The 26,067-nt window shown below is 33.6% G+C and overlaps 4 protein-coding genes across 4 annotated transcripts; 2 read left to right on the top strand and 2 right to left on the bottom strand.

Annotated features, from left to right (window-relative positions):
• Positions 1-4,176: 4,176 nt before the first annotated feature.
• HELRODRAFT_82112 (hypothetical protein) lies at positions 4,177-6,573 on the bottom strand (the record flags this gene model as incomplete). The annotated part of the gene is made up of 8 exons (XM_009022328.1): positions 4,177-4,464; positions 4,579-4,684; positions 4,917-5,041; positions 5,163-5,250; positions 5,505-5,664; positions 5,853-5,932; positions 6,034-6,131; positions 6,394-6,573. The coding sequence occupies 8 exons, from the start codon at positions 6,571-6,573 to the stop codon at positions 4,177-4,179; spliced, it is 1,125 nt and encodes a 374-aa protein (XP_009020576.1).
• Positions 6,574-8,707: 2,134 nt separating this feature from the next.
• On the top strand, positions 8,708-10,678 carry HELRODRAFT_174894 (hypothetical protein; the record flags this gene model as incomplete). Its single annotated transcript, XM_009022327.1, has 1 exon — positions 8,708-10,678. One exon carries the CDS (start codon positions 8,708-8,710, stop codon positions 10,676-10,678), a length of 1,971 nt encoding a protein of 656 aa, XP_009020575.1.
• Positions 10,679-10,910: 232 nt separating this feature from the next.
• Positions 10,911-13,234, bottom strand: HELRODRAFT_81778 (hypothetical protein; the record flags this gene model as incomplete). The annotated part of the gene is made up of 8 exons (XM_009022326.1): positions 10,911-10,962; positions 11,100-11,362; positions 11,469-11,660; positions 11,812-11,964; positions 12,131-12,304; positions 12,368-12,573; positions 12,666-12,847; positions 12,966-13,234. Coding segments are annotated over 8 exons (1,491 nt in total), but the record flags the coding sequence as incomplete, so codon positions are not given.
• Positions 13,235-19,599: 6,365 nt separating this feature from the next.
• On the top strand, positions 19,600-25,294 carry HELRODRAFT_174892 (hypothetical protein; the record flags this gene model as incomplete). The annotated part of the gene is made up of 12 exons (XM_009022325.1): positions 19,600-19,640; positions 19,773-19,774; positions 20,129-20,262; positions 20,630-20,818; positions 21,071-21,373; positions 21,592-21,771; positions 21,945-22,092; positions 22,271-22,485; positions 23,780-23,908; positions 24,252-24,339; positions 24,579-24,899; positions 25,095-25,294. The coding sequence occupies 12 exons, from the start codon at positions 19,600-19,602 to the stop codon at positions 25,292-25,294; spliced, it is 1,950 nt and encodes a 649-aa protein (XP_009020573.1).
• Positions 25,295-26,067: the final 773 nt, after the last annotated feature.

Raw genomic sequence — 26,067 nt, 5'->3', positions numbered from 1 at the left:
CATTCATCCATTCATTCATCCATTCATTCATTCATTCATTCATTTTAGTGATCCTGTTCTGTTAACGTACGGTGCTGTAATATTAAACGTACTAATCAATATCTGCACGAAGACACTGCATTCATTATTATTATTATTCCTATTATTATTGTTATTATTATTATTGCTATTGTTACTATTAATATTATTATAATCATTTCAATCTTCATTTTTTATATTTTTCCCTACTGCTGCTATACCGCTATCAACTTCAAGTAAATATGTCGTTGATTTTGTTGTTTATTATACGCATGTATGTGTGTGTGTGTGTGTGTTTTATATTTTTATTCTAGACCAATATTTTTAACATCAATAGAAATAACGACTGAGAATTTTCTAGAATAGAGCGAACGAGGAAGTTAGATTTTACTCTAAATTATGAATCCATAATTAGACACCATATATAACAACGCGTATTTATTATGCGTGAATAATAATTTTTTTTTCTGTTTCTCAATTGTAATTATTGTCTCATCTCTTTTCCGACTCTGTTTATTTTTTCATATATTTTAAATTTAAATACAGTATAAAAATACCAAAACGAGTATAACACGCATTCGTTTTTTCATCTAACGTGCTAGCTGTGTGTGTTTGTGTGCGTGTGTGTATTTATGTGTTTGTGTGCGTGTGTGTGTGCGTGTGTGTGCCTGTGTGTGTATGGGGTATGTGTGTTTGTAGATAATATCCATCGACTAATAATACCCATTACAATTATTAAAAAATCGTTTATACAATAAAAAACAAATACTCAATAAGAATAATTGACCGATTAATATATATATTAATATATAATTATATATTTATGTTATGTTAATATACATATATATTAATTATATATTAATTAATTTATATATATATTATATATTAATATACAATTATTAATATATAACCGATTAATCAATTGACCGGTCAATTGATTAATCGCTTAAGTCGGTTAATCGTTAGTCGGTTCGTTGGCTAATTAGCTAATTAGTTAAATGGTTAATTAGTTAATCGGTTAATTAATTGAGACTGCTATGTCTGTTTTCCAATTGTCCAATGTGGCGTATCAGGGCGTCTGATATTTTCTTCTTCGTCGCCAGGATTGCCCGTATCCTCATGACGTATTTGTCGAATGGCTGAATGTGGTATAAAATTTATTCGTTCATTCGTTCATTCATTCGTTTGTCTATTTTTTTCTCTCAGTCATTCATTCCTTCGTTCGTTTGCTCATTTGTTTGTTCATTTTGACTAAACTAACCAAAGGTTATTCAATCAATCTAGCAATCAACTCAATCAACCAACCAGTCAACCAAATCAATCAACTAATCGATCAAACAGCCAGCTGATTAACCAGCTGTCCGGTTCTGAGTTTCATCAGCAGATCAATTTCTTCTCTACATAGCTGTGTTACTGAATTCAAATGCATCTCATGGGCGGTCACTAATCTATTTCTGTCATGTCAATCACGTTTGATTCATTGGTTGATTGATTGGTTTGTTGGTTGGTTTACTGACTGATTGATTAATCGATTGACAGTTTGACTGGCTGGTTGATTGATGATTGACTTTGAATAAATGATTGATTGAATGGTGCATTAATAACATTCAAGTATTGTAACAAACATGTATTAACAGTAACCAGCCACATGAATGTATTCATAATATTAAACAAGTGACTTGCTCAAAATTTTTGCAATTTTTTCGGCAAATCATTCAATCTAAGTTTCCACGATACATTGCAAAACTGAGGAGCAAGACATAACTCGCATCAGCAGACGAAAAGAGACATAAACAAATAAGTACTCATTGTTAGGCAGGTGCGTCAGAGATGTCTGGTCATCAGTTATCGTCGAGATGGAATCAAATGATGTGAACACCGTCTCGTCGGTCAAGTCATCGCTGCTTAAATTGTGAACTTGCGCCAGCTGGTTTCGACTTTGAGGGACTCGATTTTGATTTTGGGTGACCTGGTTTCGATTTTGCGTGACCTGGTTTTGATTTTGCGTGACCTGCATTTGGTTTTGCGTGACCTGGTTTTGATTTTGCGTGACCTGGTTTTGATTTTGAGTGACCTGGTTTTGATTTTGGGTGGCCCCGATGTGAACTTGTAGAATCTCGCGACGGTGAAACAATTTCTCTAAACTGTCCTGATCATTATTTGTGCCATTGAGATTGAGAACTTTTGCAATTAACTGTTGGTTAGTTGTTTGTTGTTGCTGTGGCTGTTGGGGCTGCTGTTGCTGAAGTTGCAGTTTAAATTGTTGCTGCTGCTGTTGTAGTTTATGTTGTTGGTGCAGCTGTTTGTAATATCTGAACTGCTGTTGTTGGTGTTGCAAGTGAAGCTGTTGTTGCTGCAATAATTGTTTTTGTTGCACGAGTTGTTCATTCTGTGGTTGCTGCGTTAGCTGTTTTGGTTCCATTAAATGTTGTTGTTGTTGCCGTTGCTGTCGTAGTTGCTGCTGTTGTGGCTGCTGTTGTGGTTGTTGTTGCTGCTGTGGATGTTGTTGTTTCTGTTGTAGCGGCCGTTGTTGTTCTTTCTTATAGAGTTGTTGTTTTGAATCAACAATGAAGGTTTCGTACTCAGACAGAATCTGCCTCCTCCTTTCATGTTGTTGTTGCATCAGCAACCTCTGCTGCTCTCCTTCACTCAGCAAATTTTTCACTTCACTCCCAATATTGCTGCTCGTCTCGATGGACTGACATCTGCGGGGCCAGTTTTTCAACTCGTTAGCTGTCGGAGTGTTTGAATTCTGTTCATCCACGAACACGCTGGAGAAGGAGAGACATTTGGAGATGTGGTTGTTCATGTCGCTTCCTTGTGAGAACTCCATCGTCGTCGCGTTGGGTTGGCGCGCTGTTTTGAATGGTGGTGTTGAACTGTTTGAAATCTTAAAATTAATATCTGGAGTGTCTTGCATTCGTTCAATTATCTCGTTCTGTTGCTGTTGTTGCTGCTGCTGTAGCTTTTGTTGTTGTTGCTGCTGCTGTTGCTGCTGCTGTTGTTCCTGGTAAATGTAATTTAGAGGCCGTATGGATGAAAACGTTTTAAACAGTGATTCGTTTATTAGCGTCTTGCTCGAATCGTTTGATTTAGTTGGCGATGATAGTTCGGACTTGCTGAACGCCTGTCCTTGCCGTTCGCTGCTTTGCTGTGCAGTTGTCTTGTGAGTATTGTTTGTACTAGTTTTGAAAATTTTGCTTTTCGTGGATGATTCTTTGAAAAGTCGATTCTTTGCTACCATGAAACATTTGTTACCTTGCTGCTTCAGTTGCTGCTGTTGTAGTTGTTGACGCTGTTGTTGTTGTTGTTGTTGACGTTGTTGTAACTGCTGTTGCTGGTGTTGTTGTCGATGCTGATGACTTTTGATCTGTTGTTTCAAATTATTAAAGAAGGCAGCGGCTTTTGAATCTCCGGAATGTTTGATGAACCTGCTGATGTTCAACTTGTTTTGCTTGTTGATGAGCGAGGAGGATGTTGACTTGATGTTGTGGGCACTGTGATGCATCTCACTGTCCTTCATAGAGGACGTAGCATTGTCCCGACCCGGCAACGAATTTCGCGAACCACCTTTTTCAGCGCCACTATTCCAATTGACCAACTTTAAAATATCCGGTGACCTGTTGAATAATCTTTTCTTCGAGAAGGGCACGGGCGAGTGAGGTGGCGGTGTGATTGGTTGGCGTTTGTCGTTTGGAGTGGAGCTTCTTGGCTGCTGGCCAATGTAGTAATCATTCGCAATTTTTATTTTCAATTTGTTCTGCCTCTTATCTAGCTGGTTAGATTCAGAGATCTGAATTAATTTCGGTTTGTAGAACTTAGTGGCCAAGTTGTTAGGAGTTGACTTGTTCAGAGGTGTGTGGGCGCAATTAACCTGTTTGGCGTCTGTTTCTCTTTCCTGTACGTGACTCAGTTTTAGGAAGTTGCTGAGCTGGTGATGCTGACCGACGCCACCTGCAGACGTATCTCTCGCGCCGTTGATCACTGTTTTCGGCCGCTCCTTCTTCAGTTCTTGCACTCTGACGAGAATGTGAGAACCGTTTGTTTGTGATTTTGTTTGGATTTGGTTCTTATTTTCAAAAAGCAAAAGTTAGCAGAACTTAAATAATTTACTTCTATCATAATTTGAAAAACTGCTCTGGAAATCCACACATCGCATCATGAAGAAATTTTATAGCAAATAAACATTATACAAAGATAAAAAAGATAAAAACACACAGGTACAACACAGAGCACAGAAACGCATACACACACGAACACACACCTATCGGCGTATCTCAGCGTGTTCATAGTATTCTCACAAGCACTTTGCGTCGGCGATATGTTAGCTATCATGACGGTTCTACAATTATCAGTGAAGGATTCTCTCAAGATGTGAGTCAGTTTGCTCTGTCTGTATGGCTTGTACGGCTGTTCCTGGTCCAGACATCTTATACACTCCTTCAACTACGATGATAATAAAGATGTTTGCGTGTACGCTTTTGTGTGCGTGCGTGTATGCGTGTGTGTGAGCGTGTGTGTGTGTGTGTGCGTGTATACCTACTCAAGAATTGAACTAACAGCAAGAAGACTTTGATTAATTTCAGCACCTTCCTGTCTTGTCTGCTTGCTGCACATCATGGCGTCCGATGCTCTCTCGCTGCCGGCGAGGTCGATGAAAGTCAATCTGGGGTCAACAAAGGACAAATAAAAATTAAATAAAGGTTGTGAATATGCGCGTATAACACGTTATAACATTAAATAACATTAAAACATAAAAATAACATTGGGTGCGCGTGTGGTGTGACAACGTTCAAGTTAGCAAAAATGGACGCCATAACACACCACAACATGCCACACCAAGCCACAACAAGCCACACCAAACCACAACAAGCCACAACACATCCCTCCACAACAACCTTCCAATCCTTCTATTAGAATCCTTGCACCTGACGTCAAACTGCAAGACGGCATGGGATCTGGAGGATACCGGATTAACTCCTGAGCAACCTCTGCTTCTATTTGATCGACCGTAGTTTATGGCCTGTATGTGTTTGCGTGTATGTATGTGTGTTTATGCACGTTAATGTGTATGTATGTGTGCGTGTTTGTGTGTATGTATGTGTATGTGTAAGTGCGTGTATGTATGCAACAACAACAAATACTTGAATCAATGCATTTAAATCCTTAACGTAGGTCTCCATCAGGCCCGTTATACAGACTTGCTTGTTGTGTTTCTCCATCACTATCAACCTTTCAATTATGATGATTTTATTTATCGATAACAAGTCATTAATAAAATGAATTTTTATTACATATGTTTCACTAAATGTTCATTAAACAATACCAAAATTAATAAACATTGATTTATAAATTTTCTATCAATGAACAAACCAATCCAGATAACTAAGATAGCTAATCAGCCAAAAGCTAATTAAACAATCAACCAGCCAATCAATATATAAACCAGTCAATCAATCAATAAATCAATCAATCAATCAACTAACTTTTTTCTATCATTAAGTAGATCAAACAGCTGTCCACAGTAAATCTCGTAAAAGCTCACCCACAAACCTAAGTTTTCATCATTAACGTTTTTGTTGTCTGCTGTTGCAGCTGCAGCTGCTGCTGTTGCTGACGATGTTGTTGCAGCTGCCGTTGCTGAAGCTACTGTTGCAGCTGCTGTTGCTGATGATGTCATAGTTGAATTATTCTCAATGTGTGCATACAAATCTTTTGCTGCCAGCAAATACAAACCTGGTGTGACATTGTTTAACTTCTATAATTATTATTGTTATTATTACCACGTAATTATAGCATAATTATAATTATAATAATTATAATTAATAGCCCACCCATAGTAAACTTGTCTCCAATCATTGTGTAAGTCTTGCCGGCACCAGTCTGACCAAATGAAAAACAGACAGCTACACCTCTTACAAAAATTATTACGATTATTAACATAATTATTAAAATAATATTATAAATAATTATAATTCTCATAATCAGAATTATAATGAAAAGGTTAAATCTAACTTATTCAGAATAAACTCTACAAGTGGTTTAACTGTTCTGCCATATACATCTGCATTTGAACTAGAGTCATCGAAGACTTCGTCAAAATGCATCACATGCTGTATGAGTTTTTCGTTTTTTTTTATTGGTGTTTGTGTTGTTTATTTTTATCACTTTTTTGTTAGTTTAGTCGCTAATTAGCATATTATAATGTATATAGACCAACAAATTAGCACATTATAATGTATAGGCCTAAAAATTAACATGATGTATTGTATAGACCAAGAAGCTAACATATCACACATCGATATATTGTCGTGCATAGGCCTAGAAAATTAGCACAACATAAATCAACATATTATAATGTCTAGGCAGCCTTACCTGATGTATATACCTGCTTAGATCCAGTGACATTTTCTGCTCCTTCACAGTTACTGTGCAACTATTTGTGATGCAGACAATGTCCGGGTCATTTGATTTGACTTCTTTGTCGTTTCTCGGTCGCTTTCGAATGCAAACACGTATTCGATCAGAGGTTGAGAAATTATGCTGTGGCTTCATTGCGTCTAACTTCACTGTCGTGGTTGAAAAATAAAACAATTGTTTTTTTCAAATTAGTGAAAGTGCATTTTAAATTTAATTTTATATGAAGGCACAGTAAATTAAATTGATATGAAAAAAACATTTAAATGAATCATTTGTAAAAATAGTTACTTAATTCAGGATTGGTAATGTTAGGAACCCCATAGTTGTAACCACGATTGTAAACTGTTTCCTTCAACAAAACATTCTGTTTTTCTTTTGGCTGGTTGCTAGTTTCTTGGTACAATTTAGAATAAGATGGACTTTTGACAGCTACATTCTCAGAGGAAAATTTACTTTGTGTATCATGGTCAGCATGTGAACAGCTGTTACATTCAAGAGATTGTTTCACAGTGGTCATCTTAATGGCTACTGGCTTGAGAATATTGCTGTCAACACTATTTAACTGTAATGACTTTTTGTTGAACAATCGAATGGCTTCTATAGAAAACAGGTCCGGTTTTTCAGATCCAACTATCCTGCTATCATCAGTAGAGGCTGTGTTTTTATTAGGCTTCGTTGTTCTTTCGCCTGATGGTATGTAACAGTTAATGCTGTTTGAAGACATTGATCGACGAGCACTATCCACCCTTTCAATTTTTTGGGAGTCTGACTTATTTTTATTCCCCGAAAGTAAGGAATTACTTTTATCATCTTTTAAAAATATTTTATCAAAGAGCTCAGAGAGAGGCTGCTGTTTAACTTGTTCATCAGACATCACTCTCTTTAGAGGATTGTTTTTTAAATGGTTGAGAGCCTTGGTGGGCGAAGATATGGAGTTGTTTTTCTGCATGATTGATTTGATTATCTCAATCAATCGAAACAACCGCAACCTATCCGTCATTGTCATCACGGAGTAGGTAGGGAAATCTACCATTGAGACAGATGCTAATTTTTCGCATGTTGTTATTCCTGCACTGACAAAGTTATTGTAGAACTTACCTAAATTAAGTTCCGCTAAACAATTGTGTAATAAACTGCTTGTAGTCGAACGAGACGGAAAGTTGGACGATGATGCCGGCGTTTTGTTATTGTCCATTGTTTATTATTGTATTGTGTATGTATTCAATTGTATTGTAATTGTATTGTTCTGATTGAATTTTTGTTGAAAATTCCAAAAATAAACTTTTATTTTACTGAACAATTGAAAATTGCAAAAATAGAATTAAATAATATAAATGCATTAATTTGAAAAAAATGAAAAATAATAAAATTAGGTGATGTTAATTAAAATTTGCTACATTAGTTTTGTTTTGTTTACAATTTATGATGTTGGTTGTCAGCCATGATACTTAAATTTTCTCAAATACTTGGTTGTTAACGAAGAACTTTTTAAAAACAAATTTTTTCAGTTTTTTTTTATTAGTTAATAAAATAAATATATTTAATTTTTTATTTTTGTAATTATTAAAATGTGTTTATTTTTAATTTATTAAATTTATTTGTAAAAGTTTATATAAAAGTATGTTAAACGGTGAATGCAATTCATCTATCGTATTTGCAAAATCTGGAAATTCCAATATTAAAAAATCATTCAAAAATAGCGCAGTTTCTAAGCAGTTGAAAGACCAAGCTGGCGTTTTGTTATTGTAACCATCCCTTTTGGGTCTTTACGGTATTTAGTATAAAATTAGGAATTTAGACAATTTACTGTACTTTTAGTTTTGTTAAGCATCTTATCATTCTGTCGTCGTGTCATAACGATTTAATTAATATATAATTATATTGTAAAACAAATGAAAGTTAAAATTTTTTGAACGTTTCTTAAACAGTCTGTGTTCCTTGCACACCTAAATTTTAATTAATTAAATTAAAGAGTATAAAATAAAGTAACTAAAAGGCTTGACTTGGCAGTGTTACTAGTCTAATTAGAATCTATTTATAAAATATATATTATATATAATAATATATATATTATAATATTATAAATTATATATACTTAGTATATAATATATTATTATATAGAACTAAATTTTAGAATAACTCAAAAAGGAAGTCTCCAATACGAATTATATATATATAATATTATCTGTACTATATCATCTATATCATCATATGTTATATTTCCTATCGTTTTGAAGGCCAACAAAAAGACAAAGTGGATAATTTATCAATGACCATGAAAGTGAGAGGGAGTGAGAATTTTGTGTGGTTTACTGATCTGAAACTTGGGGATGGCTTCAATGGTCCTTCCTACAAATGCAGACACAAAAAATCTGGTGAGGAATTCGTTTCAAAAGATTTGAAATATGATTTGGTGGATAGAAACCAATTATTAGAATTAAACCACAAAAATATTTTGAAGGTGGTTGAACTCACCAAAGATACAAAATCTTTTAAAGATATTCTAATTGTTGAGTTCTGCAGTGAAAATAGTTTGCAGGATGTCTTGTCAATACCTGATAATTATTTTGGATTAGATGAAGAGTCCTTGCTAGCATTAGGCAATGATGTAATTGAAGGATTACATCATTTGCACGAAAAAAAATTAATACCTTCAAACTTTCATTTGAAAACTACAACAATTTTATGCTCGAAAAAGAAGAATGGTAGCCTACAATTCAAAGTATCAGATTATTATTTCAAACATTTCAAAGACGACATGTATTTCACATCCACGGTTAAAACTCAGTTGAAAAATGTTTCCATCTTGTTATGGAGCTTGGGCTGTTTGATGTGCCATGCCATTAACGGAAAATCACCATTTTTTGAATTAGATTCCAGCCTAGGTAAGGTGACTGAGCTGTTGAAACAACGAAAATCGAACGATCTTCATGTCGTGAAGAAACACCAGAACCATCCCTTCGAATGGTCGAACACGTTTTTAATCACCTGTCGAATTTCATTTCAACTGCAGCTGACCTACCAGCAATTCATAAGCAACTGTTTCAAACCTGGAAACTCTCTGCCTCTGAAAGAATCGCACAGATTGGAGTTTGTTGGCCAAAAGTTTGAAGTATTTAATGTGAACGACTATCTAGTGGCATCACGATATTTAAGCAACAGCAGTGTGCTCGACCTAAAACTCAAAGAGAAATGCAATAAAAATACTGTTTTAGTGTACAATCGAAATATTTTAAGTGACTCGTCAACGTTTAATTTCTCGCACGGAACTTTAATGAACGATCCGATTGTGATGGTAACTAAGAAACAAGAATTGAAGTTTCCCAATTTGTTGATCGCCGAAATGAAATCCATTCATTCGTCTCTCCTTCAACTGGCAAAGACGACAACGGATTGTGACATGGAGATGAACATTGAAATCGCACGCAAATATTCCTCCTTTGCAATCCTATGCCTCAGGCTGCATTCTGATCTAGAAAGATGCAAAGAAATATTGTACAAAACAATGTGTGCTTTCAAATCGTTAGCGTTAGAAAAATATGATCTTTTATATTTCAAATTCCATCTCCTCGACAAGAATAGAATAAAATTGAACTTGAATGACTTCAACGTTAACGAACAGTTTCACTTAGTTGAAAAAAAATTGAAAAGTTTGAAGAGAGATATATTAAACATTACGACAGTTATAACAACAAATAAAAGCCGCTTTTACACTGACTCCATCGTTAACTGCAAGACCAAACAATGCAACGGGACAATAAATGAATGCGTTGAACAAACAATGCTGACGTATAAGAAATTTTTGGATGAGAAAGATAAAAACCTGACCCACAATGACAAACAGATCTTAAAATACGATCGAATAAAGTTGAACGAAAGCGCGCACAGAGCATTTAAGATAATCTACGAACACTGCACGATGGAGGCCACTGGGACCCAAAAAGTTTTCATTATGTGGTTCAATGATCAGCAAAACGGATACGACAACTTCTTCGGCCAGCAAACGGTCTTTGATCAAATAGAAATTATGATTAAAGATTTAAAAACTTTACTGAATTCAACAAAAAAAAGTCATTCAGACAGTTTACCAGACCTTTATCTGATGTCATTCACACGTCAGTTATTTGAAATAAAATTGGAAGCGATTAATGAACGATCGGAAACAATTAAGAACATCAACAAATATTTAGAAGCTAAACCCAACGTTCACGATATCTTTGATACTGTCGATCAATTATAACTTCTCCCAATCATCGACCTTCATTTTAATTTTCATAGCATTTGTGTCCCAATGATTTTCAATACGTCTATTGTTACTATATTAATTGAAACATTTTTTAAAGTATTTAAAGAAAATGTAAAGCTATTCAACAGTTTTATTGAATGAACAACGTGCTGCGTGAAAATTTTAATTTAAAATGTTAAAAGATTATATATGTACCTATTGCGGAAAATTCATTGACATGAAAAAATTAAATATTTAATTTCTCTAGAAGAGATTCGGGGTAGCCAGGAGAATAATATCTGCAAAAGACGAAAATTTGCAAAAAATAACAAGTTTAAAATTGTTAACAAAAAGAAACATACAACTAATATATGCTAAAATAATTTATCGTGATTCCTGCCACACGTTATAAAGTGGAAATCTTAAAAAATCATACCTGATAATTTCCTCGGGGTAGCAATTATTTATAACCGTTATATATTCAGCCATTGCACTGCCTGGTTCAGCTTTTATTTCTTGAATTTTTTTCAAACCTCCCGAGGTAACAAAATCTTTTCTGGCCTGTGAATCATGAGGCAAAACTTTGCTGAACTGGCCCAAAATATGTTTCATTATGTTCTCAGGGGCTTCTTGGAATAGTGGTTCCAGGGCACATAGTAGTGTACATTTTGTAATTACGCTCTTGAGTGCGTTTTTAGCCTGGTGAAAATTATTTAATATTAAATATTGACCATTGGCAATTATTTATTACAGCTAGATTATTTAGTGAAAAAATTTCAGCGCCATGAAAATTTATGCAGCTAACTTTTATTTTCAAGTCCTCCGAGTAACTTTCGGTAATGTAGAGTTGCAGCAGCCTCGGTAGAACGTTTGCCATCGCTACGGCTTTCGCGTGTTCTGGCGTGTGTCTTCCTATCTGTCCGAGAGACCAGGCGGCCGCAGCTAACATGTAATCTTCGCATTCATCACACAGAACACAGCCCAACATCACGACGCCCTGTTCGAGTGCATTTGGAGATGATTAAAAACTGAGCTGATATATTATTTACATTGTGAAACACATTTCAGAAATATTTTCGTCGTCGAAACAACGGTAAATTAGGTAGATTGAATTTGAATGAACGTGAAAATAATTGTTATTACTTCACCTTACTAACGATGACCGTCATGGCCAGATTTTCGGAATGTGCGGCAACGTAACCAAGCATCATGACGCCAGGCAGCCTTATATTGCCTCTAGTACATCCCATGTATTCAACCACAGCGCCCAATCCGCCGGCGTTCACGACCAGCTGAGCCAACTGAAAAAATAATTTAAATATCTGCTACTAGCGTCAATAATAAGCATTCAATATTTGTGCATTATTTGTACGTCAATAATTTGTACGTCAATAATTTGTACGTCAATAATGAGCATTCATTATTTGTGCAATCGTTATCTATAGTTAAAAAATGAATTTTGTTTACTTCTGACGAGTGCTTGCTCACTTCTCTGACCAACGTTGCGGCATTTTTCTTCACAATATCATCGGGGTCTTTTAAACTGTGCAGCACGTATGGGAAAACTTCCGCATCGACGACCATCTCCGCCAAATCGATGTTGTGCTTCGCTATTTGGCCCAGAGCCGAATAAACTTGTCGCTGACAAAGTTTTTAAAATTGTAATAAACGTAAAGGTTGAATTTAATGAAAATGATTATCTACCTTAACTTTAGTTTCAGGACATGGTATAAGTCGAACGAGAAGGCAGATGGAACCGGCATCGACGACAACCTGAGCAAGTTCTACACAATGTTTCGATATCTCACTAAGGGCTGAGGCAGCAACTCTTTTTACGGCATGTTCAGGTTCCTGGAGACACGTCACCAACAAAGGAACTGAGCCTGCGTCCACCACAGATTGAGCCAACTCTGCAATCATTATACTTTTAGGAAACTTTTTTATCGATTTTTATAGTCGCAAAAAACATTTCACCAATTTCACGGATTTTTTTGTTAAAAACCTGGGTTATGTTTAGCAATATCTCCCAACGCCCAGGCAGCTGATTCCTTAACCCCAGGATCAAATTCTTCCAAGCAAATGACCAATGCATCTACTGCACCACACTGAACAATGGCCAGAGCTAAGCGTGGACTGTGTCTTGCTACTGATCTCAAAACGAAAGCCACTGCCTTCTTGTAAAATCTCTGAAATATTGCAAATACTTGTGATAAAGATGATTGAAAAATGAAACATTAACAAAACGGATATGTTAAATAAACATAAATTTTATAAGAAAAAGATTACTGTCTATTGAAAGAACAATTCACTTGCATTTTGTTCTGACAGTGAATAAACGAGCTGTGGTAGAATGCCACAATCGACAATTGCTTCAGCCATGGCATCACTGTGGTTTGCCAGTCTGCCCAGAGCAGTAGCAGCAGTTTGTTGGATGCTGGGTACGCAGTCCATCAAAAGAGGTTTCAATAGGTTAAGCACCCCCACCTGATGCAAAATATCTATCATGTGTGGCTGACATGATTGGTCTGCTATTGTCTGCACAAACTGTTGGCGAGCCTTTTTATACTGTTCAACTGCTGCTTGTCAAAATAATGAAAAAATTAAAGATGTTTGTTAGAAAAAAATGGTTAGAGCTATCTTGTGATAAGTTAAAATGCGAGCTGTTAATGATAATTGCCTGTAAAATGACGAAAAATTCCAAAGCATGCCTTGTAATATTTGTCTCTGAGCCATTAATTATTAAAGAAATTATCTTCACATAACTTATAATTACACAAATAATTATTATTATTATTGATGAATGTATACAGCTTTCCAAGAAAACTTATATTACCAAGCAACAATTTTGTTGCTAAGTAACCAACAAATTTCCCTGAGGGAGTGTTAAATAATTAGAGAATTTTTTAAATAAAATTATTAACTGTACAATTGTATAGTTTTAAATTAAAGTTTGATTCAATTTTAACCAAAAAAGGCAGAAAATTTTACCTCGGATTAGCACTGACAAAATATCTTATTATATATCAATATCTTTTATCTATGCTTGAATAAGATTACTTTTAATATCGCTGAAGCCGATTTGATTGTTGTATGTTAGACTTTTATTTCAAAAGTTTGTTTTCGTGTGATTGTTGGATAAAAAAAATAAAATTTTATTATTATAATATATATTTCTAATTTTTAAAAAAATTCACGCTGAAACGACGCCTACCTGCAATGTTTTACTGAATCAATAATTAATTTAATTTATTTTAATTTTGTATTTTTTTTTGTTTAAAATTAAATTTAAAAAAGATGTTTTACTAACAACTAACTAAATTTAATTTAAAACTACCGATTCGTCAAAATACACAAACAAACTACTAGCTGTGATAATAATACTATGAAAGAAATAATGATTGGAACAGGGATTCAAAGTTTGTTTTTGTTATTTTTTCATTGTTTGATTATTATGTAATAATCATAATCATGATTTTGGATTTTAGTAATAAATTAATAATATTTTTTGATCTTAAAGTTAGACTTATAATAATTTAAAATTGAATCTTAATTCCTATTCTTATTTTATTAATTTCATGCATTTTTAATTAATAGATAAAAAAATAACAATGAATAAGAATAAGTTATATTATATTTATATATATGCACAATTATAAAGTATGATATGTAACATAATAGATGGAGAAATAAGGCTAATCAAAATCAATAGGATATCATTTTTTTATAAATCTAACACTATTTTACTTTACTCTGATTAGTCATTAGTGTTACTAGTGAGAATAGGTAAAACCGGAGATGGATACTCCTATGGTATCGTCCATGTTTACAAACAAACCCAATGTACTTTTAATAAATTGACTCTGCCCATTTTGAATTCAGTAGGAGTATCCATCTCCGGTTTTACCGTGAGAGTATACTTAATCATAATCAGAGTATAATCATAATCATGATTTTGGATTTTAGTAATAAATTAATAATATTTTTTGATCTTAAAGTTAGACTTATAATAATTTAAAATTGAATCTTAATTCCTATTCTTATTTTATTAATTTCATGCATTTTTAATTAGATTATGTATTTACTTACAATTTATTTACTTTTATTATCATTTTTTCATTTTATTATCAAAATGCTTTTAAAAAACTCAGCAGTACGGTTTGATAAATTTTTCATTTTTATATCATTTCATAAACATTTTTTGTTCATTAAAGCAGGTTTTATTATTTATTCAGTTATCAATATTTTGTCAAATATTAATAATGTTCGTTAAAGATCTTTGACTGGCCATAATATAAATTTTATTACTGTTGTTTCTCCCTACTTGAGATAAAGTTGACCTGATAATGGTCTGTAGCTATTCTTCCATTCTTAATGTGTTTTGGTTTATAATTACTTTTTATGTTTTGACTTCATTTATCATTTCATTCATTTATCATTTCATTCATTCATCATTTCATTTACTTCTTTCAGTCAATCAAACAGACAGACACACAACACAACACACACACACACACACATCTACACATATATAACGTAACATAACAAGAGCAGTTACACATGAGCATGCATGGTGCTATTATAACAACATTGGTGATTAAGTACTGAGGAAATTGGTTCTTGTAACGCTTGGTTGGATACTAATACAACAACAACAACATAGTTACAATTAGGTTGCATACATTTATTCAATCATTGCTGGGATGATGGTGATGGGATGATGATTATGATGATGAAGATGAAGGTTATGGTAATGATTGTATGTTTGCAATTAACTTTTGCATGTATGTATGTATTTGTTTGTATGTTTTTTTGTATAATCTTGTGTGTATGCTTATCTATACATATGCATGTTGATTCATTCTTGTATGAAATGTGTATCTTTTTGTGTATTTGTCAGTATGTATGTGCGTGTTTGTATGTATGCATGCATATGTGTATGTATGTGTGTGTGTGTGCGTGTGTGTATGTGCGTGTGTGTGTGTGTTTTAACAGTAATGTGTTTTCAATTAGAGCATTTAGGTTAGTAATGGTTGAGTTGAGGGCATGTAGAGATTGTTAACATACCAACAACAATTATAGATGATTTCATTCTTATGTATCTCTTTTTTTATCTATTTTGGGGTGAATGGAGGGATGCATACATAAATGGATGGATGAATAGATGGATGGATGGAATTGAAAAATGAAAATTGGTGGATAAAAAGATGGATGGATAGATGGATAAATGTATTGATGGATGAATCATTAAATAACATGATATACCTTATAGATATCTAGAATATAGGTAGAAAGATAGTTAACGAATAATTTAAAGGATTGGCAGATTGTTACTATTAAGAAATAAATAATTACATCTATTTTTATATAAATAAACTGAATGCATGTATGTATGCGCGTGTATGTGGGTATATATATGTGTATCCTTGTTAATTTTCCTCATTGTGAATTCCAAGAAATTTTAATTATAGTAAATCCTGTATTTTTGTGTCATTGCAAAAGTCAATGTATAATGTGTTTGTGTGTGTGTGTGTGTATATGTGTGTGTGTAATTGGGTGCGTGTTTGTGTGTGTGTGTATGTGTGTACGTGTATATATGTTATACATACATATTTTTCGTTTTATTCAATTTATTTACATTCAATAAATGTTTACATGTACCCAAATCATAATTTTGTCTTGTTCTTAATAGCGTTAAATAATAATAATAATTATTATTATTATTATTACTACTACTACTACTTCTACTACTGCTTTTAAATTTGGCAGCAATCAAACAACAACAACAACCATGACTAGATTGTAGCTACTGTCAATGTTTGCTCCTATGTTGTTTAAGGACAAATAAATATTTTTTTTTACTATTTCTGTTATTATTTTTTATTAATGTTTATTTATTTATTATTATTATTATTGTTGTTGTTGTCGTCGTCGTCGTGTTGTTGTTGTTGTTAATTTAATTCTGAATAATGTAACATACCCTGTATTCTATCACATTCATTCCATGAGACATTTTAGACGTGGTTAGTGTGCTTTTCTATGTTTGAAGTTTGAGTTATAATTTGTTATTATTATTTATTATTATTATTATTTATTATTATTGTTGTTTTTATTGTTGTTGTTGTAGTTATTATGTTTTTTACTGTCAGCCAGTGCAACCTCACATTGAATTTGAAAAGTTTGATGTTCTTATGTGTGTGTTGCTTGCTATCCTAATTTGAAACACGTCTGCTGTGTGTTTATATGTTTGTTTGTTTGTGTATGTGTGTGTGTGGGTATCTGTGTGTGTGTGTGTGTATGAGTGTGTGTGTGTTTGCTGGTGGCTGACTCATTCTGTTCATTGTCTGTTTCATTCATGTAAATTGGATATGATGTTGAAATAATAATGGTGATGTTGGTAACGTGATGACGACGATGATGATGATATGTTGATAAAGGTGATGATGGTGGTGATGATAACAATAATAATGATGTTGCTGGTGATGATGATGTTGTTGATGACGTTGATGATGAAGATGATGATTGTTTTAAAGACACACACAGATATAATAATTACCTTATCAATTACATGATTTAAAAAATTGCTATGTTAAGTGTTAGTGGTGGCATCTATCCCATGCTAAGTGTGTGGTTGCTAACCGCCTGTTGTGTGTGCTATATGTAGATTGCAGATAGATGACAAATTATTCTTTACCTTATAAAAATAATTTTTTAAATAGAAGTCCAAACAAAAACCTAAAACTCATCATGTGCGCCCACGCGCGCGCGCGCGAGTGTGTGTGTGTGGTGTGTGTATGTGTATATATGTATGAAGAATTTCATTTTGGTTTGCATATTTATATGCATGATGCATTATCTTCTTAGACTAAATAAAAGCTCAATATTTTATTAGAAACATCCTTATTATAAGAACACGGACAGATGCTAATATACTACAATGTGTACAACACAGTAGTACACACATGTTTACGTACACCGTCTGCAGTATAGTACACACACATGTGAGTGTGGGTACATTGTAGTGTAGTACACATATGTTTATGCAGACTGTGGAGAGTGCTTTGATGTTTACTGACTGCTGTCGTTGTTGTTGTCGTTGTTGTTGTCGTTAACATTATTGATGGATCAATGCAATTTTTGAATTGTGGCCATCTCTGTATTCATTCGTCTTACTAACTCTTTTTTTTCGTACAATAATGAGAAAAATTGCACATATTTGAATCTTGTAACGCGTATGTATGTTTGTCGTTTGTTTGTGTGTGTATGTTTGTTTGTGTGTATGTTTGTTTGTGTGTGTATGTGCGTATGTTTGTTTGTGTGGGTATGTATATTCAACCAAATGATGAATAAACTATATTACTTGAAGTGTGTTAGTCATCCATCTATGTAATGTTATGTATATGTCTGTCTGTTTTACTTCATAAATCTTGTTTGTGTTACACGCTGCTGCCTCTGTTGTATTGGGCTATCGAGTCGGCTTTTGGGTCTTATTTGCTTATTTTTCCATGTCAATTTCTTCTCAGATGTAGATGGATTCGAGGTTGACATGAAAGAAGCCATGCTGTCGTGCGTCATGGAGGAGTCATCTGATGTGGTCAAGCCCTTAAGATGCATTACAAGGAAGGTCAAAGGTCAAGTCGATGCTAATGTTGCTAAAAATAGAAGAGTGGGTTTTTTTTGTCTCGCTATTTTCGTGTTTTCTTCCCATTAGTTATGATTTTTGTTGTCTAGTTTCGTTTAATCATATATTTTTGTTGCTTTTAATTTGCAACACAATAAACCATTTTAATTAATTTTATGCTTTAATGTTGTTAAATCACTCCAATACATCTTCATCTAGCTCTCCACGCCAATGCCAATAAAATCTCGAGATGGTAAAATGTGTAACAACGTCTCGTCGATGCTAGCGGAGCCACAGTCACTAACGTCATCACCGTCCATATCATCCTGTGCTTCGTCTACTTCTACCTCCTCATCGTCATCTTCATCTTCTTCGTCCTCATCAACGTCGTCATCATCGTCACTATCTTGTCGGTATAGTTGGGGTCTGGTCAGGAAAGCCAGTAGTGCCCCTGACCTTAGTGTAGTCGGTGGCTGGCTTAGTGATAACAGGAAGTCGGCCATGTTGTTTTCCGGGTTGAGTGGGAAAACATTGAAAGGTAATTAAATTTATTTATTATTGTTATTGTTGTAGTTTAATTAATACCTAGTAGGTGATGAAGCGTCATTTGTTATTAATGTTTTACTATTTGCAGGATAGCATGCAAATGATCATAGAGCTACTACTTTCTGCAGATGGCTGATGGCTTATATATATATTGGCATAATTATTTCAGGGGCATGAACAACAAACACACAACAGTGCCTGTTATAAAAACGTGTCAAACACACACAGCTGTGCTATCGCTATCGAATTGCACAATGCCCACCAATCATCTTTACCATTGCACTATCTTTTGTTGATGGTGGTGGTGATGATGATGATGATGGTGGTGGTGGTGATGATGATGGCAGTGGTGGTGGTGGTGGTGATATAAGGAAATGGCATACCTTACAACATACAACATTAACATCACATTATTGGCAAAATTGTGCTTTACTCTATGTGACTTGTTATTATTATTGTTTTTATTATTATTGTTGTTGTTTGGTTGTTGTTTGTTCGGTGTTGTTGTTGTTATTATTATTATTATGATTATTAGTTTTTCGTGTTAAGGTAATTACATAGCTTCTGGAAATAGCTCTAATGTAATACAGGCATACAATACATACATGTATGTTTTACGTATATCTTTGTATGCACGAATGTATGTACGTATGTATTAATATGTGTGTATGTATGTATACATACGATGTATGTATCTGTGTAAATATATTAATGTATTGTTTGTTGCTAATTTATATAGCCCTAAATTATTTAAATGAGGCTTACATGAAGAATGCATCTTACAACTGCAGCAATTGAAACATATTTGCTAAAGTGTCTTGTTAGAGATTAATTAATTGTATGTTGTTAGTCAGTTAGTTAGCTTATTTATTTATTTACTGGTATTTTTGCGTTATTGCTAAGCTACGCATTGTCAATTTGTTAGTAATTGTCTTAATAATTTAGAGGTCTGTTGTGTTAATTTTGTTTGTTTAACTCATTAGTAATGGTGTAGGTATTTTAATGTCTGGTTGAGGTGTAAGCTGTTAGTGTATTGTGTTGTTAATGTAGTGACAAGTCTGTTGTTGTTGTTGTCGTCGTCGTTGTTGTTGTTAGTGTTGTTTTTGTGATAATGATGTTTTTATATTGTTGGAATGAAGTCGATGACGATGATGATGATAATAATTATTACAATGGCTAATGATTCTTCACTGGTTTGGGTTTTCATCATCATTTTGATGATGATTTTTGTCAGTCATCATCATTGTCATCACCAGCATCATCGTTATCATTATTATTATTATAATCATCATCATTTTTAGGGGCCCAAGCGGCTGGAGACCTTGCACTGAGTATTTCACCAAGCGGTGCTGACGATGCTCTTTGTCATGTTGCTGATGAGGATAACAAATCTACTGCTGTTATGATGAGAATGAAGAGGGCCGCTATGCTTGAGGTTTGTTTGTTTGTTTGTTTGTTTGTTTGTTTGTTTGTTTGTTTGTTTGTTTGTTTGTTTGTTTGTTTGTTTGTTTGTTTGTTTGTTTGTTTGTTTGTTTGTTTGTTTGTTTGTTTGTTTGTTTGTTTGTTTGTTTGTTTGTTTGTTTGTTTGTTTGTTTGTTTGTTTGTTTGTTTGTTTGTTTGTTTGTTTGTTTGTTTGTTTGTTTGTTTGTTTGTTTGTTTGTTTGTTTGTTTGTTTGTTTGTTTGTTTGTTTGTTTGTTTCATTCTCTCATCAATCTATCTATAGACACAATTCTTTCATCTACTCATTCATTCTTCCTATTTTGCTTTTTCCATCCTACCGTCCACTAACTTCTCCCGCCAGCAGATTCTAGACACACGTCGCTCGACGACAATATACGCAGACGCGCTCTGGAATCACGTGACTCTCGACGCGGACGAGTTGGCGTTCAAAGTGGGTGACGTCGTTGAGGTGCTGCACAGGCTGGACAAGGATTGGTGGTACGGCCGGATTGCCGATAGGAAGGGGTGGTTTCCTGCTTCTTTTGTTATTGTAAGTTTATTGGCTGCTGTACTATTGTTGTTGTTGGTGGTGTTGTCGTTGTTGTTGTTGTTGCTTTGTTGAGATTGTGTGGCGGTGTTTTGCTGACAATGGCATCACTGTAAAAACTAGTTTTGTTGATGTCAACTCTAACAACAACATCAACATAACAACTAAACACACAACAACATCAACGCAACAACTGAACAACAAACTCTAACAATATCCACGCAGCAACTAAACAACTAACAACAACATCAACAGATACAAGAAACTCCGCCTATAGACATCAGAAACGACTCAACCCTCATGAGAAAGCACAAGCACAGCAAGCAACATCAACGTACCAGCAACAACAACAACGACAAAGTTTCTTCATCTAACTTCACACACAACAACAAAAACAACGGCACTGATACCACCACCAACAACAATATAGCAAATGATGAAGATGATGATGAAGATGATGATGAGATAAGTAAAATGGAAGTACTGAGGAATCATAAGATTAACGAGTTTGTAAGCTTAGAAAGGCAGTATGTTAAAAGGTTGAAAGATGTTGTAGAGGTTGGTTTTCCAGATTTTTACAATTTGGTTACTTTTACCCAATTTTTCATTTATTTTTTTAAATATTATGTTTTATCGATAATTTTTCAAATTGAAATATGATCATGCTCCAATTACACAAACACTCGCTAATTAATATTAACGATACTAACACAAACATTTATACACACCGTAATATCCTATTTCCTGTAAAATCTAAAAATCCCAAATCTCACCAGGGCTACGTGGACAAGGCACGAAAAAGGACCGACATGTTCACATCCGAATTGGTCTCAAAAATATTTAGCAATTTGGATCAGATCTATGTTTTTGCTCATAATTTCCTGTCCGTCTTAGAGGCGAACGTTGTGAAAGATGCTGTTTATAAGAGTTGTATCGGGGAGTGCTTTCTTGAAAGGGTGAGTGTCTTACTGATGTTAGTGATTTTTTTACATATTTGACTGAATTTTTTATTTCAATTTATTAATTAACTCTATTTATTGATTGAATAACTGGATGGCTAATTCAATTGTTCATTAAATTCGCCAATTAATTAATTAAATTATCCATTAGCAACACATTTTCTTTTCAGCAATGTGATTTTGAGGTCTACTCTGAGTATTGCAACAACCATCCGAGAGCCTGTGATGAACTGAACAGCGTTAAAAACGATCTGAAGTATCAGCTGTTCTTTGAAGCATGTCGACTTATCCAACAGATGATCGAGATTCCTTTAGAAGGTTTGCATGTGCATATGTGTGTGTGTGTCTCTCTCTCTCTCTCTCTCCCTCTCTGTGTGTGTGTGTGTTTGTATGTCTGTGCGTGTGTGCGTGTGAGTGAGTGTATGTGATATTACTTTTTCGTTGGTTCATTCGTTCATGAACTGTACCTATAACTTCCTCTTCTTCACTCCAACAGGTTTCTTACTATCTCCAGTGCAGAAGATCTGCCAGTACCCGCTGCAGCTGAAAGAGTTAATAAAGTACACCCCACGTTCGCATCCGGATTACGAGCCTCTGGTCGGTGCTATGGAGGCCATGAAGTCTACAGCCATGCTGATCAATGAGAGGAAGAGGAAAGTCGAGAGTCTGGAAAAGTTGGCTGTCTGGCAGTTGAATGTCGACGGCTGGCAGGTTGGTTGTTGTTTGTTTGTTTGTTCGTCCGTCGGTCTGTCTGTCCGATTGATTGTTTGGTAATCAGTGTAGTTGTCTCGTTGGTTTGTCTGGTTGTCTGACTGGCCAGTTGAAGATAATTGTGATGATTGAATAGAATTATTTTTTTTTGCTTTATAAAGCAAAAATTTATTCCAAACATGCATATATGACTTTATTAGATGTATTATTTAATGCAGGCGTTACTCATACTCCAGATTACATCTGTAACTCTTTATTATTAATATTATTGTTATTTCAATTATTGTTAATATTGTTCTTATAAAACTTTATTTTCTTGACATAATCCAGAGCAAATCATACAAGATTTTATGTATGTTATTTATAAATTGGGTCAGTTTTTATATACACATTCATCCACTTTAAATCCAAAATATATTTACAGAAATAGCTAGCCACTCAGAGTATCATATCAAAATACTTAGAAGGAACTTTTGTTATCTTTTATTACAGTGACATAAGCCAGACACACACACACACAAACACACACACACAAATCGTAGTAGTAGTTTTACACTCAAACGTATTTCATTAAATTCAATTGGTATTATTTGCATGTGTGTTTGTGTGTGTGTAGGGTGTAGGTGGGTGAAAGAGAGAGAGAGAGAGAGAGAGTTTGTGTGTGTGTAGGTGGGTGAAAGAGAGAGAGAGAGAGAGAGAGAGAGAGAGAGAGAGAGATTGGTTGAAAGTATTAAGTAATACTAGATCTGGTAAATTTTTTATTTAAAAATATTTGAAACGAAAGTATTAGGTATCAAATTAATATGCATTACATACCTACATACATATTGAATGGCCTGTAGATAAAATATGTAATAAAATGGCTAATTTATTAATTTAATTTAAATTTTACTTTGAAAATGAATTTTTAGCTTTTTTTTATTTAGTTTTTATTAATTTTTTTTTTTTAATTTTTTTTAATTGTCCTGAAACTAAACTAAGAGCCTCTATCAGTGAAAAAATATTTTTAACACGTGATGATGGGATGTCAGCTGTAGAGGTAAACAAATTAAACAAGTGTGTGTGTGTGTGTGTGTGTGTGTGTGTGTGTGTGTGTGTGTGTGTGTGTGTGTGTGTGTGTGTGTGTGTGTTTTCTATTTTACGCTATTATCTGTCTATCTGATTGTCTTTCTTTATACAAATTATTTTTATCTCCTTTTTCTCTCTCTCTCTTTCTCTCTCTCTTTCTCTCTCTGATAAGTGCACATCTATGTACACATAAATGCATGTTTTCTATCTTTCAAAATCTCCTCAGGGTCCGGCCATATACGAAACGAGTTCGGAGTTAGTGTACAGTGGTGAAGTTGGCAAGAAAAGTTCAAATGGATCGATATTATGTCGGGTCCTGTACATCTTTGATAACTTGCTCGTCGTTTTTAAAAAGGTTTACATATGAATTTGTGATTATTTCTGTTTGTTATTGAGTTTTTTGACGCATGTATATTACTTTTTTCTATTAGAATTTTGTTTATTCGTTGGAGATAGAGATAGAGAGAGAGAGAGAGAGAGAGAGAGAGAGAGAGAGAGAGAGAGAGAGAGAGAGAAAGCTCTTTCTCTATCTATCTATCTATCTATCTATCTATCTATCTATCTATCTATCTATCTATCCATTCATCTACCTCTTTAAATCTTTATCTATTTCTTAACGTATCTATATCTTTTTGCAATAATGCCTACAAATTTGTCTGAGAAATTTTTTATCTAAAAAAATTTTGAACTTTTTTAAGGACATATTATGGAGAGATGGACTAATATATAAGAGTAGATTGAACCTAAGGAGGTGTCAAATAAAAACCATTACAGAGCCTAACAAAGGTTTTTTTGAAAATTTGAATTTATTTTGGTTAAAATTTTGATAAATAATTAAAAAAAAGTGTTAATAAAGTTTACTTTGTTATGTTGTCTTTAGTATTTTTTAGTATTTTTAGCAGTGTAGTATTACTGTATACACTTAGTATTAATAATAGCACTGACATAAACGAGAAAGAAGCAATAGCTTCAAGAACAATGTCAGCTGCCAGCCAACCAACCAACTAACATACACTTTGCTGCAGATAACGTCAGGCATTGTTTTCAACTCGTTGAAGAGGAACAAACACCTAGAAGTCGTCACCATCAGCATCACTATCAATCCTGCAACAACATCAACAACAAAAATAATAATAATATAAATAATAATAATAATACTAATAATGTGAATAGTACTGCCCCGGCAAAAGTTTATACCTTTGTATGCAAGTCAGCCGACGAGGTATCGTCCTGGCTAAAAGCGTTTGACGACGAACGAAAACTCTTCTTAAATGATCTAGATAACGGTTTTGAGTTATCAAAAGTGAGAAAAACTATCAAGTTACCTGATACCACTAAGCAAAAAGGTTTGAAAAATACTGAAAATAATAATACGCGCGTGTGTATTAGTGTGTGTGTGTTTGTTTGTTTGTATTTGTGTGTGTGTGTGTTTGTATGTATGTCTGTGTGTGTGTTATTTCTTTACTATTTTTACTTCCCGAAAATTAATTATGTGATAGTTTAAGATTAGATTTTTAACGGTAAAAAATATTTCTACCCAGATAAAGCGTTCAGAAAGAAAAGCTTAGTGGCATATCATTCCTTGACGGATGGAGTGAGAGATCTAATCGCTGCATCCAATAATAATAATAATAACCATAATAATTTTGGTAGCATTTTTAATAGCGTCAATTATAATTCTTTAAGGAAACAGTCTGCCTCGTCACTGATTAATTTTGTGCAAAAAAATTTCAAGAGGTGATTATCGTAATAAAAGAATAATAATAACATTATTATTATTATTATTACTACTATTATTATTCTTATTATTATAACAAGGGGTTAATTAATTAATTTATTTAATTCGTGTATTTTGTTTTATGCTGTGTTATTTATAGAACTTTTTCTCTAACGACAGATCTATACTTTAGACATGATTTAAAATGGTATAGGTGTGTCTCTTTGTGTTTGTGTGTTTTTTATCACACACGCACGCACACACACACACATATATACATTTACAAACAAATGTTATATATACATAAAAGTGTTTAATGTATTTCGTCTTCCATTAATTTAATTTAATAGAGAATTTTTTCAATATATATATATATATATATATGTTTATTTGTCCATTTATCAGCTAATAATTTATTGTTCTTTCTTTTGTTAATTAAAAACTTCGAAACAATTATATTTATTATTATTATTTTTAATATTATTATTCTCTTTCTTTGATGTTTCAATGAATTTATTTCTCATTAGAATGTACTGAAAAATAGCGGTTTGTTTATTGAGTTCATGTCATAAAATGCGGTAAATGTTATTTGTATGTATACTTATATATATATATATAAAACTGTGAAATAACCGTGTATATATTACATCAGAGGTGGACAAACTACGGTTATTTGCTATTTAAGTACATATGCGGCCCTTCAAAGGTAAAATAGTTCTTAATGCGGCCCTCTCCCCAAAAAGTTTGCTCACCCCTGTATTATATATATATATAACTATATATATGTGTATATATAT

The sequence above is a fragment of the Helobdella robusta genome (genome assembly GCF_000326865.2).
Source record: "Helobdella robusta unplaced genomic scaffold HELROscaffold_31, whole genome shotgun sequence".
Lineage (NCBI taxonomy): Eukaryota > Metazoa > Annelida > Clitellata > Rhynchobdellida > Glossiphoniidae > Helobdella > Helobdella robusta.
This window is presented reverse-complemented; position numbering and strand designations above follow the sequence as displayed.